At 32.5% G+C, this 14979-nt stretch overlaps 1 protein-coding gene across 1 annotated transcript in view; it reads right to left on the bottom strand.

Annotated features, from left to right (window-relative positions):
• Window positions 1-8761, bottom strand: part of LOC142351013 (short transient receptor potential channel 4-like) — a 76006-nt gene extending 67245 nt beyond the window's left edge. The window contains exons 1-2 of the mRNA XM_075403059.1: window positions 8507-8761; window positions 7933-8149 (exon numbers count right to left, since the gene is read on the bottom strand). Coding sequence (XP_075259174.1) covers window positions 7933-8136 — 204 coding nt within the window. The 5' untranslated portion in view covers window positions 8137-8149; window positions 8507-8761. The remainder of the gene's footprint in view (window positions 1-7932; window positions 8150-8506) is intronic.
• Between the last annotated feature and the right edge of the window lie 6218 nt (window positions 8762-14979).

Below are 14979 nucleotides of genomic sequence, written 5' to 3'. Positions count from 1 at the left end.
AAACAATTTTCTTTCAAAGTTTAAATTATTCAGATTTATATTTAGGTTAAATAGCTCCTTCTGTCAAAAAAAATAAGTTTTCAAACAAAAGGGAGTAATTAATTGAAACCATTTAAACTTCCTGTGTTTTCTCCTTACTTAGAAGAAAATGCAGTAAAACTTAAGTTTCATCATTTTTTTCTATATTCGTTTTTCTACAGCTTGATGCCACAAACAACTGGCCCTGAGAGCTTCCCGAAAAGAAAAACATCCCGAAACCTGACAATCCGTTGTTGTGAGGACTAAATAAAGTAATAAATGTGAAAGTGTCCTATTTCGAAAGCGAGTTTTTCAGAAAAAGTACAGGAAAAAACTTCCTTGTAATTTTAATTGTTATTTATTTGCAGCCATTCACTAGAATGAGACCACATGTTGGCAGAAAAAAAACATAAAACTTGAAATTTATACCGCAAACCGTGACACTAAAACTTTAAAACTGCTGAAATTAGCTCACTCTCCAGATACTGTGGTGGCTGACCTTAATAATTCAACAACCAAATTGAAACGCGCTTCACGACCATTTCAAATAAGGAAGTTAGAATAGCACAGCAAGCGAAATTGAAGGCTAGATTCTATCGAAGCCATATGGATTTGTTCACTTTGTTCAACATTTATATTCAATAAATATTATTAGAGCGCATTCAACATACCTTTAGTGAAACTCAAACTCGAAATACGTTGTTATTGCCAGATATTCACGTGTTCACAATCACACAAACAGATATCAAACGGAGTCAGAGATACCCAACTTGATATGACAAATTCGATGAATTTTGCGATTTTCTTACTAATTCAGAGAGTGCGGGTCACCGTAAAAATCATCCTGAACCCCAAACTCACTGTATTCAGATAATCTTAGATTATAGTGATCTGCAACCAATCAGAGATGCATTTTTGACATGTAAACCCACGTGACTATCAGCATAAGAGGAGCTTGAAAAACTACGAAAAATCAGTTGAAACTCGTTATTTTTGTCTTATTAAATTTACATACGGTGCGTATTGATGCACGTGTCATTGAGCGGTAAATTACTTGTTATTGTCTCTTGTTTCTATAGATCATTTTACTGATTGCACAGTATAACTTAATTTTGACTTGTTGAAAGAAGAATTAACATTGATATTCTCAAAACTTTTTTTTCTGAAAATTGATAAAGCTAAGCAAACAAAACGGGAAAGACTTGGATTTTTGAAATTAGCACACTAAAAATTTTGACAATTGGAACTTTTCCTTAAAACAAAAAGGAAAAAAGTTCTGACAATCTGTTGTTGTGATACTAAATAGAGTAACAAATGTCAAACTGTCGTATTGCAGAAGCAAGTTTTTTAAAAAAAGAACAAGCAAAAATTGTCTTGTAATTTTGTTTATTATTTATTTGAAGCCACTCACTAGAATCAAAACCACATATTTGCGGATAGAAAAATTGAATTATGAAATTTATAACGCAAAGTTTGAACACTTTACCTTGACTAGAAAGAAAGTATTTGCAAAATTTGAAGCCGCAATTTAATTAACCCAAATATGTTTTCTTTAATAGCTTGCGCTTTGAGAATCCGACGATAAATAATACTAGCGCAGAAATAGCTACCTTTGTCGTCCATTATTTTGGATATCAATGATAAATTGTTCTAAAATTAAGGTTTTTTGACCCAATTTGGCAAAAGGTAGAAAAGAGGTGTGGCATAAGTTCTTCAATATTTTTTGCGTTTTCTGAAACAACTTTCTGTCAAAGTTTAAATTATTCAGACTTATATTTAGGTTAAATAGCTGTTTCTGTCAGAAATAATAATTTTTCAAACAAAGGGGAGAAGTTAGTTGAAACCATTGAAAATTTCTGTGTTTTCTCCTAATTTAGAAGAAAATTCAATAAAAGTTAAGTTTCATCATTTTATTCTATATTCGTATTTCTACAGCTTGATGCCACATAAAACTGGCCCTGAGAGCTTCCCGAAAAGAAAAACATCCCGAAACCTGACAATCCGTTGTTGTGAGGACTAAATAAAGTAATAAATGTGAAAGTGTCCTATTTCGAAAGCGAGTTTTTCAGAAAAAGTACAGGAAAAAACTTCCTTGTAATTTTAATTGTTATTTATTTGCAGCCATTCACTAGAATGAGACCACATGTTGGCAGAAAAAAAACATAAAACTTGAAATTTATACCGCAAACCGTGACTCTAAAACTTTAAAACTGCTGAAATTAGCTCATTCTCCAGATACTGTGGTGGCTGACCTTAATAATTCAACAACCAAATTGAAACGCGCTTCACGACCATTTCAAGTAAGGAAGTTAGAATAGCACAGCAAGCGAAATTGAAGGCTAGATTCTATCGAAGCCATATGGATTTGTTCACTTTGTTCAACATTTATATTCAATAAATATTATTAGAACGCATTCAACATACCTTTTGTGAAACTCAAACTCGAAATACGTTGTTATTGCCAGATATTCAAGTGTTCACAGTCACACAAACGGATATCAAACGGAGTCAGAGATACCCAACTTGATATGACAAATTCGATGAATTTTCCGATTTTCTTACCATTTCAGAGAGTGCGGGTCACCGTAAAAAGCATCCTGAACCCCAAACTCACTGTATTCAGAGAATCTTAGATTATAGTGATCTGCAACCAATCAGAGATTCATTTTTGACATGTAAACCCACTTGACTATCAGCATAAGAGCAGCTTGAAAAACTACGAAACATCAGTTGAAACTCGTTATTTTTGTCTTATTAAATTAAAATACGGTGCGTATTGATGCACGTGTCCTTGAGCGGTAAATTACTTGTTATTGTCTCTTGTTTCTATAGATCATATTACTGATTGCACAGTATAACTTAATTTTGACTTGTTGAAAAAAGAACTAACATTGATATTCTCCAAACTTTTTTTCTGAAAATTGATAAAGCTAAACAAACAAAACGGAAAACACTTGGATTTTTGAAATTAGCACACTAAAAATTTGGACAATTGGAACTTTTCCTTGAAACCAATGGGAAAAAAATTCTGACAATCCGTTGTTGTGATACTAAATAGAGTAATAAATGTGAAACTGTCATATTGCAGAAGCAAGTTTTTTAGAAAAAAGAACAAGCAAAAATTGTCTTGTAATTTTGTTTATTATTTATTTGAAGCCACTCACTAGAATCAAAACCACATATTTGCGGATAGAAAAATTGAATTATGAAATTTATAACGCAGAGTTTGAACACTTTACCTTGACTAGGAAGAAAGTATTTGCAAAAGTTGGAGCCGCAATTTAATTAACCCAAAAAATGTTTTCCTTTAATAGCTTGCGCTTTGTGAAACCGACGACAAAATAATACTAGCGTAGAAATAACTACTTTTGTCGTCCATTTTTTTGGGTATCAATGATAAATTGGTCTAAAATTAATGTTTTTTGACCCAATTTGGCAAAAGTTAGAAAAGAAGTATTGCATAAGTTCTTCATTTTTTTTTACGTTTTCTGAAACAACTTTCTGTCAAAGTTTAAATTATTCAGATTTATATTGAGGTTAAATAGCTCCTTCTGTCAAAAATAATAAGTTTTCAAACAAAGGAGAGAAATTAATTGAAAATATTGAAACTTCCTGTGTTTTCTCCTAATTTAGATGAAAATGCAGTAAAAGTTAAGTTTCATCATTTTATTCTATATTCGTTTTTCTACAGCTCGATGCCACAAAAAACTGGCCCTGAGAACTTGATAAACGAATTATATTGGCAGAAATTATAATCTTTTCAATAAGGAACTCCCTCATTGTCTAAATATTGATTTGAGGAAATGTTTTTGGATCTGAGAATTTTTAAAAAATGAAGTTCGTAGCTCAACTAAAACAAAACCAAACAATCAAAACACTAATGAGTTTCAATTCGAAAATTATCGTGCAAAAAAAATCTGAAAGGATCAATAAAAAGAAGTTAAACCGTTGATTACGTTGAGTCATTTTGTCAGAGAAAGCATTAAAAATTTGGCGGCAAATATTGAATCTACGCTTTACGGTAAAAAAAATAATTAATTAAATGTTTTCCATATTGCTAATTTGATTTCATTGTCCACTCACATTGCAGCCAGATCCAGATAAAAAGCATTTTAATTATCTTATAAATTCAAACGCAGTTTGTTCTCAGATTTTATTTAAATACGAAACAATAATTCAAAAGATGAACTGAAGAGCAAAATAAAACAGTTATACGAAAGAAGAAGAATAGTTAACATACAAAGAAGTTGCGCTCAGATATTTTGGCTAGCAAACTTTTGGATAACAAATTTGCAACACGCAAACTGGACCTCCAGATAAGCAAAACCGATATCAAAGTATTTACTTGATACGAAAGCTAAGTTTAATTATACCTTTCCTTCCATGTTTTTTTTTGTTCCGACCCACTTTAGTGGGGTAGGAACTCTATACTCAAATGGTTTTTTTTGTTCAGACAATTTTGGCCGATCTATACAATCGTCGTAGAGTAGAGAGTTGTGAGTAGTATCAATAGAAAGCCCGTCCAGCGTAAAATATGGAATTAAAAAGATTTCTTCGATTTTCGTTTTTTAGGAAGTTATAGAGGTTTGAAGTTTTGTGAATATTAGAAGTAATTCAGCTGTTTTTATCAACATTTTCGGTATTTTTCTCCAATTTTTCGTCAATTTTGCTAAAATATTATAATTTGTTAACTGTAATGTTATTTACTTTGTCTCATAAGCTAGGAGAGGGTTGCTGAATTGTTCGATCCAAGTTCCTTGGCTAGAAATTATGCTAAATTTTTCAAAGTTCCGAATTTTTTCGTCAAAAATGGGACCAAATTTTTTGACGGCTTTTTTAAGGCCTACTTGCTTTAAATTTGCTGGAAGTAGACACCTTAAAACCGCGGCCATATTCTTCTTAAGCTCAAAACAGAGCTAGTTGTATTCCCGCTGGCTTTAAGAGTCTTCTTGAATTAAAATTTTTATCAATTTTTTCAAATTTAATCTCGATAATTGTACAAAATGCACTAAGTATTTCTGACACACTGAAAAACTTTATATAAAAAATGATCTATTTCGCAACCATTTGAACAAATGAGTGTTTTGTTTTACGCGCAGCAATATCTGGGCTGATTTTGATCTCACCATGGATCCCTATGGTAAATAATGTTTAGATTTAAATGGGGCCCGATATTTTTTTTAAAAATTTCTGCTATTTAAAGGTTTTTTATGTAATTTACTGACAAGAATTTCTAATCAGGGCTCAAATCATGTCAGATACTATTTACAATAAACGAGTCCCAACGAGATTATATTATGGTTTCATATTTAGGCTCGTGGTTTTTATGGCTCTAATTGCTTTTGTAAAAACTTTATGGAATTCTTGAGCTTTGCTTTCATTTATTATACTTCTTGTAGCCCAATGACCAAGAGTCCCCATTAAATGATCCAATGAGCCTTGTATTAGGTTTATAAAAACATAAACATTTCTTTCAAATGTTATCTAATGTCTGCCATTACTTTGAATATATTTGTTTTCAGAAAAATCGGTTAATTTTTGAACTTTGCACAATGTTTGTTTTATATCTCTGAATTTTGGGTGCAGTCTCAGTAAAAATAGGAACAAAGCTAAAGCTACTTGCACTTGCTGTTAGTTTTAAATTTAATGTCGGTAACGGTTTTATGTTCAACTAATGGTTTCATTGTTTTGATACGACGCGTTTTCAATTTTTTGTTTTTGAGCATAATAACAGTTTTAATGAGTTCATTTTGTTTCCTTGTCAAATTATCGCGTTATTGACAAGTCAAATTGAAGTAAGGCACAGTAGGAAAAAACGCACAGCGTTGGAAATTTTTGTATTTGGATGCGTTAATTGTTTTTGTTGAACAGTTTTATGCTTTTTGTGTGAGACATTATTAAATCGCAAAATTTGTAGATTTTTTGTTTTTGCCTATGTTTGTCTTTCTTTTTTTAATGTAGTACATATAATTAATTGTAGTACATATAGCTGATAACCGGAGAACTGAGGTGTTCCCCAGGATGTATAACTCAACTTTGTTAAATAATTCAGTTTATAGCTGTTTGTTTTAATGTCTTTCCATTTGAGTTTAAAAAAAGATTGCCACTTTTTGTGTCCTCTAAAATACTCCTTTTTGGTTTAATTTTCGTCACCAAGTAGCTCAATCTCACTTATTACAAGTGTTAATTATTTTTGTTAATTCAAATATTTCTTGGCGATTGGCTATATGTTGTGACTGATTGCTTCGACCACTCTGTTTCATAAAAATTTTCGAGGTTTCTGTTTTGTTCAATTTTTGGGTTTCTTTTTGTTGTCCTTTCTACGTAGTCCTTTTATAATGAAGACTCGTTGATGTGAAGATGAGAATAAAGTCTTGATTTACAGTTGTTGTTCTCAACATATTATAATTATAGTGCCTTGAACATTGTGATATCGTAAAACGGTTCGAAGTTTCGGCTTCTTTATGTATTTGTTGTTATTTTGTGGGGTCATGACATAGTCTCATTTTTAAAAGGCCTAATTGGCTTCCTGAGGTGTTGCATACTAATCCATCATTTTTTGTTGCTATCTTAAGTGTGTTATGGCTTTTGAAAATATTCGTTTTCAAAAATATATTTGGGTTTTTGAGCTTCGTTTTTTTAAAATAATTTTTCGGTCGATTTGTAGCTTAGTCTTTGTAAACACAGGTCACAACTCGTTTCCAGTGAGATATAATTTAATCTTTATAACGACTTTATTTAAAAACATTTGTTTCTTTGCTTTGTTACTACTAAAAACGACAATACTATCAGTTTGTTACGACTCGAATAATTGTAACAATAAACACTCATTAACAAAAGTAGCGTTCGAATAACAAAACTTGTTCTGATGGGCCCAATAGGAAAAAAATCAAATTTTTGGTGACCTCAAATTTTACATGGGTCAACTTGAACTCAATAGAATTTTAGTACCTACAAATTTTTGAATTATTATTAAAGTTTTTACTGAGATGATGCAGATAGAAGTTTGCTGGTTTTCTGTAAAAACTGGTCAGCATAGATGAACAAATTTCACATGAGACTCATCTTTCTGAATTCGACGGAAAACCAGCAAATTTTTATCCAAATTTTCACGTTCCTGTACAATTTAGAGTAATTAAATTTTGATCAGTTTTCAGTCTACCCATACAAAATTTGAGGCAAGCAAAAACTCCTGAATGTCACTGAAAACGCCTTTCAGAAAGAGGCAATCTTCCATGTAATTTCGTTGCTTGAACGTTTGCTTTTGCTAATGAGTGTTATTTGCCTTCACTTTCTCTATGAAAAATTCAACATTTATTTGCTCTGACTCTTTGTAATTTCAAATCTTAAATTATAAAGTCTTAAATTAATCATGCACACATTCAAGGCTTCAAAAGTTCTCAGAATTTACATGAAGATATGATACTTCACAGATCACTCAATTAAAAAAGTACACAACAAGGATTACAACGGGTGCTGATTCAGTGAGGGCTTTTGTCAATTTCAGCGCTTATTGCGAAAGATCAGAGCCATTTTCCCATGATTTACGTAGGTCTATCATCATTCTAGCAGTAGTCTGGGAAAAATCACTACAATCAGCACTAAATTTTGCGTTGAAAAACGCAACTCTTCAACTCTAATTAGCGGTGATCTTGCATGTCTTAATTTAATAAGTCTTGTCCATGACCTGCTATTGAGTTTGAGTTAATGATTTTGAGTTAATGTCGGAATCGAAAATTGATCGACAAAACTGAGCAGTTGTTTTAACACACAGGGTTAGGCCACAGATAAATTTTTGTCGACGAGGTTTAATTTTGGCAGTTATCATGTGAAATATTTAGACAACTATGATCGAAATAAATTGAGTGTAACCCCCCCCCCCCTGTTTTGATAATGGAAGTGATAGAAACGTACCAAAAACTGCGGTGCCTGCAGCAGTTCCCTCAGGACACTAATGCACTCCAGGTCAATTGCGTGCAAGAGTATGTCAATCTTGGCAGTCTGGCTGCAGTGCATGATCACATCTTCAACTGTATCTTGTCCCACAGCTTGCAGGAATTTCTTCCTCTTGTGTTGGTCTATGTCTCCTTTTATGGAATCTGTTGCCGTGCAGTGCATCTTTTCTTTCAAGCTAAAATAGCTACAAGTTGCAGTCTGAAGTTTGAGAGTTCGAGCCCGGGTCATGTCAAACACGCTGAAACGCTCTTTCACTCTTTGAAAAGTTATGATTAATTCAAAATATAAAATATAAAACCGGCGATTTTTCTTTTTCGGTTGTCACTTAGATTAAATAAACCAGAAATATCCGCTCAATAATTGGTTGCTTTTCAGATCCAAAAGCCTTTGTTCAGAATTAATCAATGGATAACATAAATCATTGCAAGAGTAGATGGAAAATTGACTCATAATAATTGCGACCTTATTTTTTCAAGTTTAAGTGCTAAAACTTTTCGAAATTAATAAATCTAAATATGATATAGGACCTTACCTATTTTTTGTTCCCAGAAAGGCTCAACCGTCTGTTGATATTAGTCAGAAAGTCACCAAAATTGGCTGTTCCCGGAAGTGGGCTACTTCAAATTGTGGGTTAATTGGTCTGTTTTTTGGTCCATAATAGCAGACACGTGGCCGTGGAGAGCCCTACAAAACCAGTTATAAACTGTTATAACTACAATAGTTATTACCTGCGAGCAAATATTCAAGTCTACTCTTTGTTTGTAAAATGCAACTCTATCGATTGGTAAAATCATTGACAAACATTTTTGTTGTCGCTATCGCGGTAATCAATTTATAGATTAGCGCAGTTTAAACTAAATTTGTTGACAAAATACACTAAAAAGAGCACAATATAAACGCAACCAATTTTTGGGGGCATTTATTACCAGCAAATGTATTTACATAGGGTAACGGCAAACAATCGGGCTTCAAAAACGCACAAAAATACAACCAGCATGTGGTAATATTACATCAATATGAACAAAACCTGAAAGAAATTTGAACATATGCGTATATGGTGAATTAGGTCACATATTTTGAAGTGTATTTAGTTCAACGTAGATTTTTGACAAAGGCTCGTGATAATCGCATTAAAGCACCTTTTTAAAATTAAGTACATTTTCTACCTGCAACTTTCATAAACTGCAAAAACCGGCTTTAATATGGCAGCAAATTGGCTTGTTTAATTTTTAACAATAAAACGCACCGCGGTTATAAAATAGAAAGCAATTTCGATGTTTACATTATATTAAAGTGCACCCCTGTGACTCAAAAGCAAGCGAATGTTGCAAAAAAAGGGAAAGTGACAATAACTCATAAAAGAGCATTGTTGATAATATTTAGGACAGTGAAAACAACATGCAGGGCTGAAGTTTTTGGGTTCCCAGTACAAATTTTTACAAGAATGTTGACGAATTTGGCTGAAGAAGAGAAAAAAGAAAACCATTGCAATTTAGAACAGATTCTACATAATATTTCAGCTAGAAAAGATTCGCTAAGCTTATTGACAAAAATTTTCGAAAAATTAGTGGGCATATAGTTATCAGGGTTGCTCAAAAATGATTGACGACATGCTTTTACTGTCAAGGCCCAGCTTTTTAAATAAACAAACGAGTTCAAGGCCAAATCAAGGAAAGAATTTCCAATAGCACGACAAGCAATGTTCACTGCTACATTTTAATGATCTCAAATTGATTTGATCACTTTCTCAACATTCAATATGAGTGATTATTATTAGCAGATGAATGTAACTCAAAATCACACTCGAGTAACCTTACTATCAGCAGAACATATTACGTCGGATGTAGAACTTGAGACATTTATTACCATATTGCATCAGATGCTTTAAGGATTAGTTTGCGAATCGATTCTAGTTGATGCAGAATATTCGACAAAACTTCTATAAGGTTAACAAAATGCCTATGACAACCAACTTACACTGCAAAAGAGTCCGCATGGGCAACTGTTCACATTTTGTCGATATCATTATCAATTGCAAAACAAAGAGAAAATTTTTACATGTGAAATCACGTGAATAACAGCATAAATATAGCTTGAAAAACTAACGAAAATCAGTCGATATGGCTAAGTTTGCATATTGAAGAACATCCAGTGCCCATTGAAGAACAATTCTTAAACGGTAATTAAAATGGTACTGTGTCTATTTAATGTAAATCATCTTAATGGTTGAACAACTTAATTAAAACTTGACTTGTGAAAAAAGTCATTTTTTTAAAACTTTGCTTGTGAGAATCAATGTTCCTAGGTAGGAGAAACTTTCTATTAAGAAAAGATTTAATTTCTCCTAATGGTTTGAAAAAAATTTAGACTGGTTTCAGTTTTCGGCACTTGATAAATGAAGTCGCTTCTTGCTTGCATACCTTGTTAGGTCTATTAACAAGGAATCAACTTCAAGATAAATTTAGTTTTCATTTTTTTTGAGTTGTTAGCGTAAACTGAAGCAAAAATAAGATGTTTTCACTTAGAATGATTTGATAGCAAAGTCAGCAAAGCTAAAAGTTTAGTAATTGGGACTATTTGAGTACGGAGTAACGCAACGTTAACCTACAGTAGTGTGGGTATTTGAGTCCGCTGAAACGAATTGAGCGGTGTAAAGCATTCGATTCCATTGATAGGAGAGCGGCAGTTATATCTTGTGCAACTTTTAGCTCTTGAACCCAAATATAATTTTGTATTCAAATCTTATGTAACTGTCAAATCTTAAATTCAATTCCAATCTTGAACTCGAGTTTTGTTTGATTTTCAAATCTTAATCTTTCAGGCATCAATAAACAAGAACACTCATAAACCAGGGACCACTGGATGCAAGAAACAATCGCTTAAACATTCCCAGTACCCATAACACTTTGGAGGAAAATTGGAAGAACGGGTACGAACCCCATGAGGCATCTTTGACAAAAACAAAAAAGCAACACAAATTTGATATCTCCGAATTTGTGAGCTTTAAAAAAATTCATCACAAGTCCTCAGCAAGTCTACCGTGAGTCTGATCTTTTGTTTTCGATATGTGTTTCCCTCACGCCACACCGATAAACTTCCTCATATGTCAATCTTTCAGAATTTAGCGCTCAACGGTGGCAATTAGTTGCAACTACGATGTTTTTTAGGGACAAAAAATAAAAAGTTTTTTTTTTCACAAGGGAAATTTAATTTTTAAAGAAAGATGCTCAGTTAAGTGCGTTCACACATAAAACTCATTAGTCAGAGACCTCTGGATGCAAAAAACAATTGAGTAAACAATTTGCAGGAGTGTTTGAAAGACGTGTACAAACCTCATGAGGCATCTTTGACAAAAACAAAAAGCAACACATAACTGATATCTCCAAATTTTTCTTCCGAGAATCAAGATAAAAAAAACATTGTTCTAAGTAAAGAATTAGTTTCTCTTAAGTATTTTAACAAAATATAGGCTGGTTACAAAATTGGTGATAATAAGGGCCAAGAAATTAGTACATTTTTACAAAATTTTGGAATTCACAAAGAGAGAATCATGAGCGTTCTAGAATTATCGGTACTTGATTAATGAATTCGCTTCTTGCTTGCATTCCTTGTTAGGTCCATTAACAAGGAAATAACTTCAAAATAATTTTAGTTTTCTTTATTTTGAGTTAATGGCATAAACTCAAGCAAAAATAAGTTGTTTTCACTTAGAATTCTTTGATAGCACAGTCAGCAAAGCTAAACGAGTTATTGGAAACAATTGAGTACGGAGTAGCGCAACGTTAACCTACAGTACTGTGGAAATTCGAATCCGCTGCAACGAACTGATTGGTGTAAAGCATTCGTTTCCATTGATGGGAGAGCTGCAGTCATATCTTGTGCAACTTTTAAATCTTGAACCCCAATCTAATTTTGAATTCAAATCTTGTGTAACTGTCAAATCTTCAATTCAATTTGAATCTTGAACTCGAGTTTTTTATGATTCTCAACTTTTGAATTCATTTCGAATCTTGAATTCAAGGCCGTTATTTATTGGTAATCAAATACTTTCATATTAAATTGTTTCATTAACATTTGGGTTATTTTTTGTAGCGCAAGCCCACATTTCAATGTCATGCTTTTTGAGTTATGAGTGAGTTATTGGACTTTTTGCTCATATTAAAAGTTTTCCTTCAAAAATTCTATTGGTTCAAAGGTCTATTTTTCCTAACAAAAAACAGAACAACAAAAGATTTAAGCACACGTATAATTGAAAGCTTTTTTGATTAGCTTCAGTACAACTAACTTAGACATTCACCCATGAAAATTTCTGGAAAAAAACAAATTTAAAGTTTTGTTTCCTCTCGAGCTTAATATGCATCAATTTACAAGAAGTCTCAAAAATCAGAGACCACTCGATGCAAGAAACGATCGAGTATACATTCCCATTACCAATTAAACTTTGAAGGAGAAGTGGAAAGACGTGTACAAACCTCATCAGGCATCTTTAACCAACACAAAAAAGCAACACAAATTTGGTATCTCCGATTTCTTCTTGTGAGAATCAAAATTACTAGGTAAGAGAAACTTTGTATTAAGTATAGAACTAGTTTCTCTTAATGGTTTCAACAAAAATCAGGGTGGTTTTAATATTGGTGATAATAAGGGCCAAGAAATCAGTTCTGATTTCAAAATTTTGAATTTACAAAAGGTAAATCATGAGCGTTCTAGAACCATTGGTACTTGATTAATCAGGTCGCTTTATGCTTGCACTCATTTTTAGGTCTGTTACCAAGTCTTTAACTTCAAGATAATTTTAGTTTTCATTTTTTTTGAGTTATTAGCGTAAACTCAAGCAAAAATAAAATGTTTTCATTTAGAACCGTTTGATAGCAAAGTCAGCAAACCTAAACGATTAGATATTGGGTCTAATTGAGTACGGAGTCAGGAAACGGTTACCTTCAGTATTGTGGATAATTGAAATCGCTGAAACGAACTGAGAGGTGTAAAGCATTCGTTTTCATTGATAGGAGAGCAGCATCTATATTTTGTGCAACTTTTGAATCTTGAAACAAAATCTAATATTCAATTCAAATCTTGTTTATGTGTCACATCTTCATTTCAGTTCGAATCTTGAACTCGAGTTTTGTATGATCGTCAAAACTTGAATTCAATTCGATTCTTGAATTCAATGCCGTTATTTATTCATAATCAATTATTTTCGTATTAAATAGTTTCATTAAGAGTTTGATTGTTGTTTTAGCGCCAGCCCACATTTCAATGTCATGATTTTTCAGTTACAGGTGAGTTACTGGACTTTTTGATCATATTAAGAGTTTGCCTTCAGAGACTCTATTTGTTCAACGGTCTTTTTTTCCCCAAAAAAATCAGCACAAAGAGGCCTTAAGCACACGTATACAAAAGGGAAGCTCCTATGATTGGTTTCAGGACAACCAACTTAGACATTCACCCACGAAAATTGCTGGACTCGTGAGCTTAATAGGCATCAGTAACCAAGAACACCCACAAATCAGGGACCGCTGGATGCAAGAAACAATCGATTAAACATTCCCAGTACCCATACTTTGGAGGAGAATTGGAAAGAGGGGTACAAACCTCATGAGGCATTTTTGACAAATACAAAAAAGCAGCACAAATTTGATATCTACGAATTTGTGAGCTTTAAAAAAATTCATAACAAGTCCTCAACAAGTCTACCGTGGATCTGATCTTTTCTTTTTGATATATATTTCCCTTCCGCCATGCCGATTCACTTCTTCATTTGTCAATCATTCAGAATTTAGCGCTCAACGCTGGCAATTAGTTGCAACTACGATGTTTTTTAGTGACAAAAAAATAAAACGTTTTTTCACAAGGGAAATTTAGTTTTTAAACAAAGATGCTCAGTTATGTGCGTTCACAAATAAGATTCCAACCCGCATATACACAAGTTTGGCTTTATTGTCGACCAAATGAGGAAAAAAATAGAAAACTTTCAAAAGTTCTTTCATATTGATCAACAATAATTGCTGTATGAAAAAAAAATTGCCTCTAACTCAAATTAATGAAGTAATTAAGGATGCCTTAGTTAGCCACTGAGACTTGTCATTATCAAGACTAAGAGACAAGACAAACACAAAGAATCAAATGACATCAACAAGCATTTACATCCAAAACTCAATGTCCAAAACTCAAACTGTTTTTGAGTTTCAAATAAAACCTAAATTAAACAAACTAGCTTGTTTTTCGCTGAACAAGTATGGGAGCAGTCTCTGATGAGACTCAGTAAAAGGCAGACAAACAGAACAAAAAGGACTAAGCTACAAAAAAGTGTTTATGTCTTCTCGAAAACAAATAATTCAATGAAACCCATTAGATATCAATTGAAAACTTTTAATCAATTGAAAATAGATTAATTTTCATTCGTACTATAAAAGAAAGATATTGAGACTTGTCAATTTCCAGAATATGTCATACGTCTACAAAAATAAAGAAAAAGTCAGACAAAAAACAGTAAAGATTCTGTTAAATTTTGCAATAAACTTTGGCGTGGAAAACGTTAAAAACATAATATCGTCAAAAAAATTAGAATATAGTCAACTGCGTCTTCTTTGGAACCAAATGGTTAGATAAGTGACCGCCGAATAATGAGACTGGGTAACAAGTTTTAAAGAAAAGAAAAAAAAGAATTTTCAAAATTACATTTCTTTCAAAATTTTTTCGAAAACTGTTGGTTTCAAAGGCATCAAAGAAATAGATAATAACTAAATCACTGAAGAGGGTCGTTTATTTCTTAAAAAGCATTAGTAAACCCCATTAATCTTTATATGTCATAAATATAACAAAAAGACCATTAGATAGACAAAATTCAAATTAGACAATAATTTTTGCAAAAAAAAACTGGTATGGAAGGCGTAAAACAATCAGCATTGCACTAAAAACCTTAGAATTGTTCAAGTTTGCTTTTTTAACACCAATAATTCGATATGCAAGTTGTGGTTAAGGAGACTAGATAACGCGTAGACA

The sequence above is a fragment of the Convolutriloba macropyga genome, chromosome 12 (assembly GCF_964194025.1).
Source record: "Convolutriloba macropyga chromosome 12, txConMacr16.3, whole genome shotgun sequence".
In the NCBI taxonomy this organism is placed as follows: domain Eukaryota; kingdom Metazoa; phylum Xenacoelomorpha; order Acoela; family Convolutidae; genus Convolutriloba; species Convolutriloba macropyga.
Note: the sequence above shows the minus strand (reverse complement) of the source record. Positions and strands in the feature narration are given on the sequence as shown.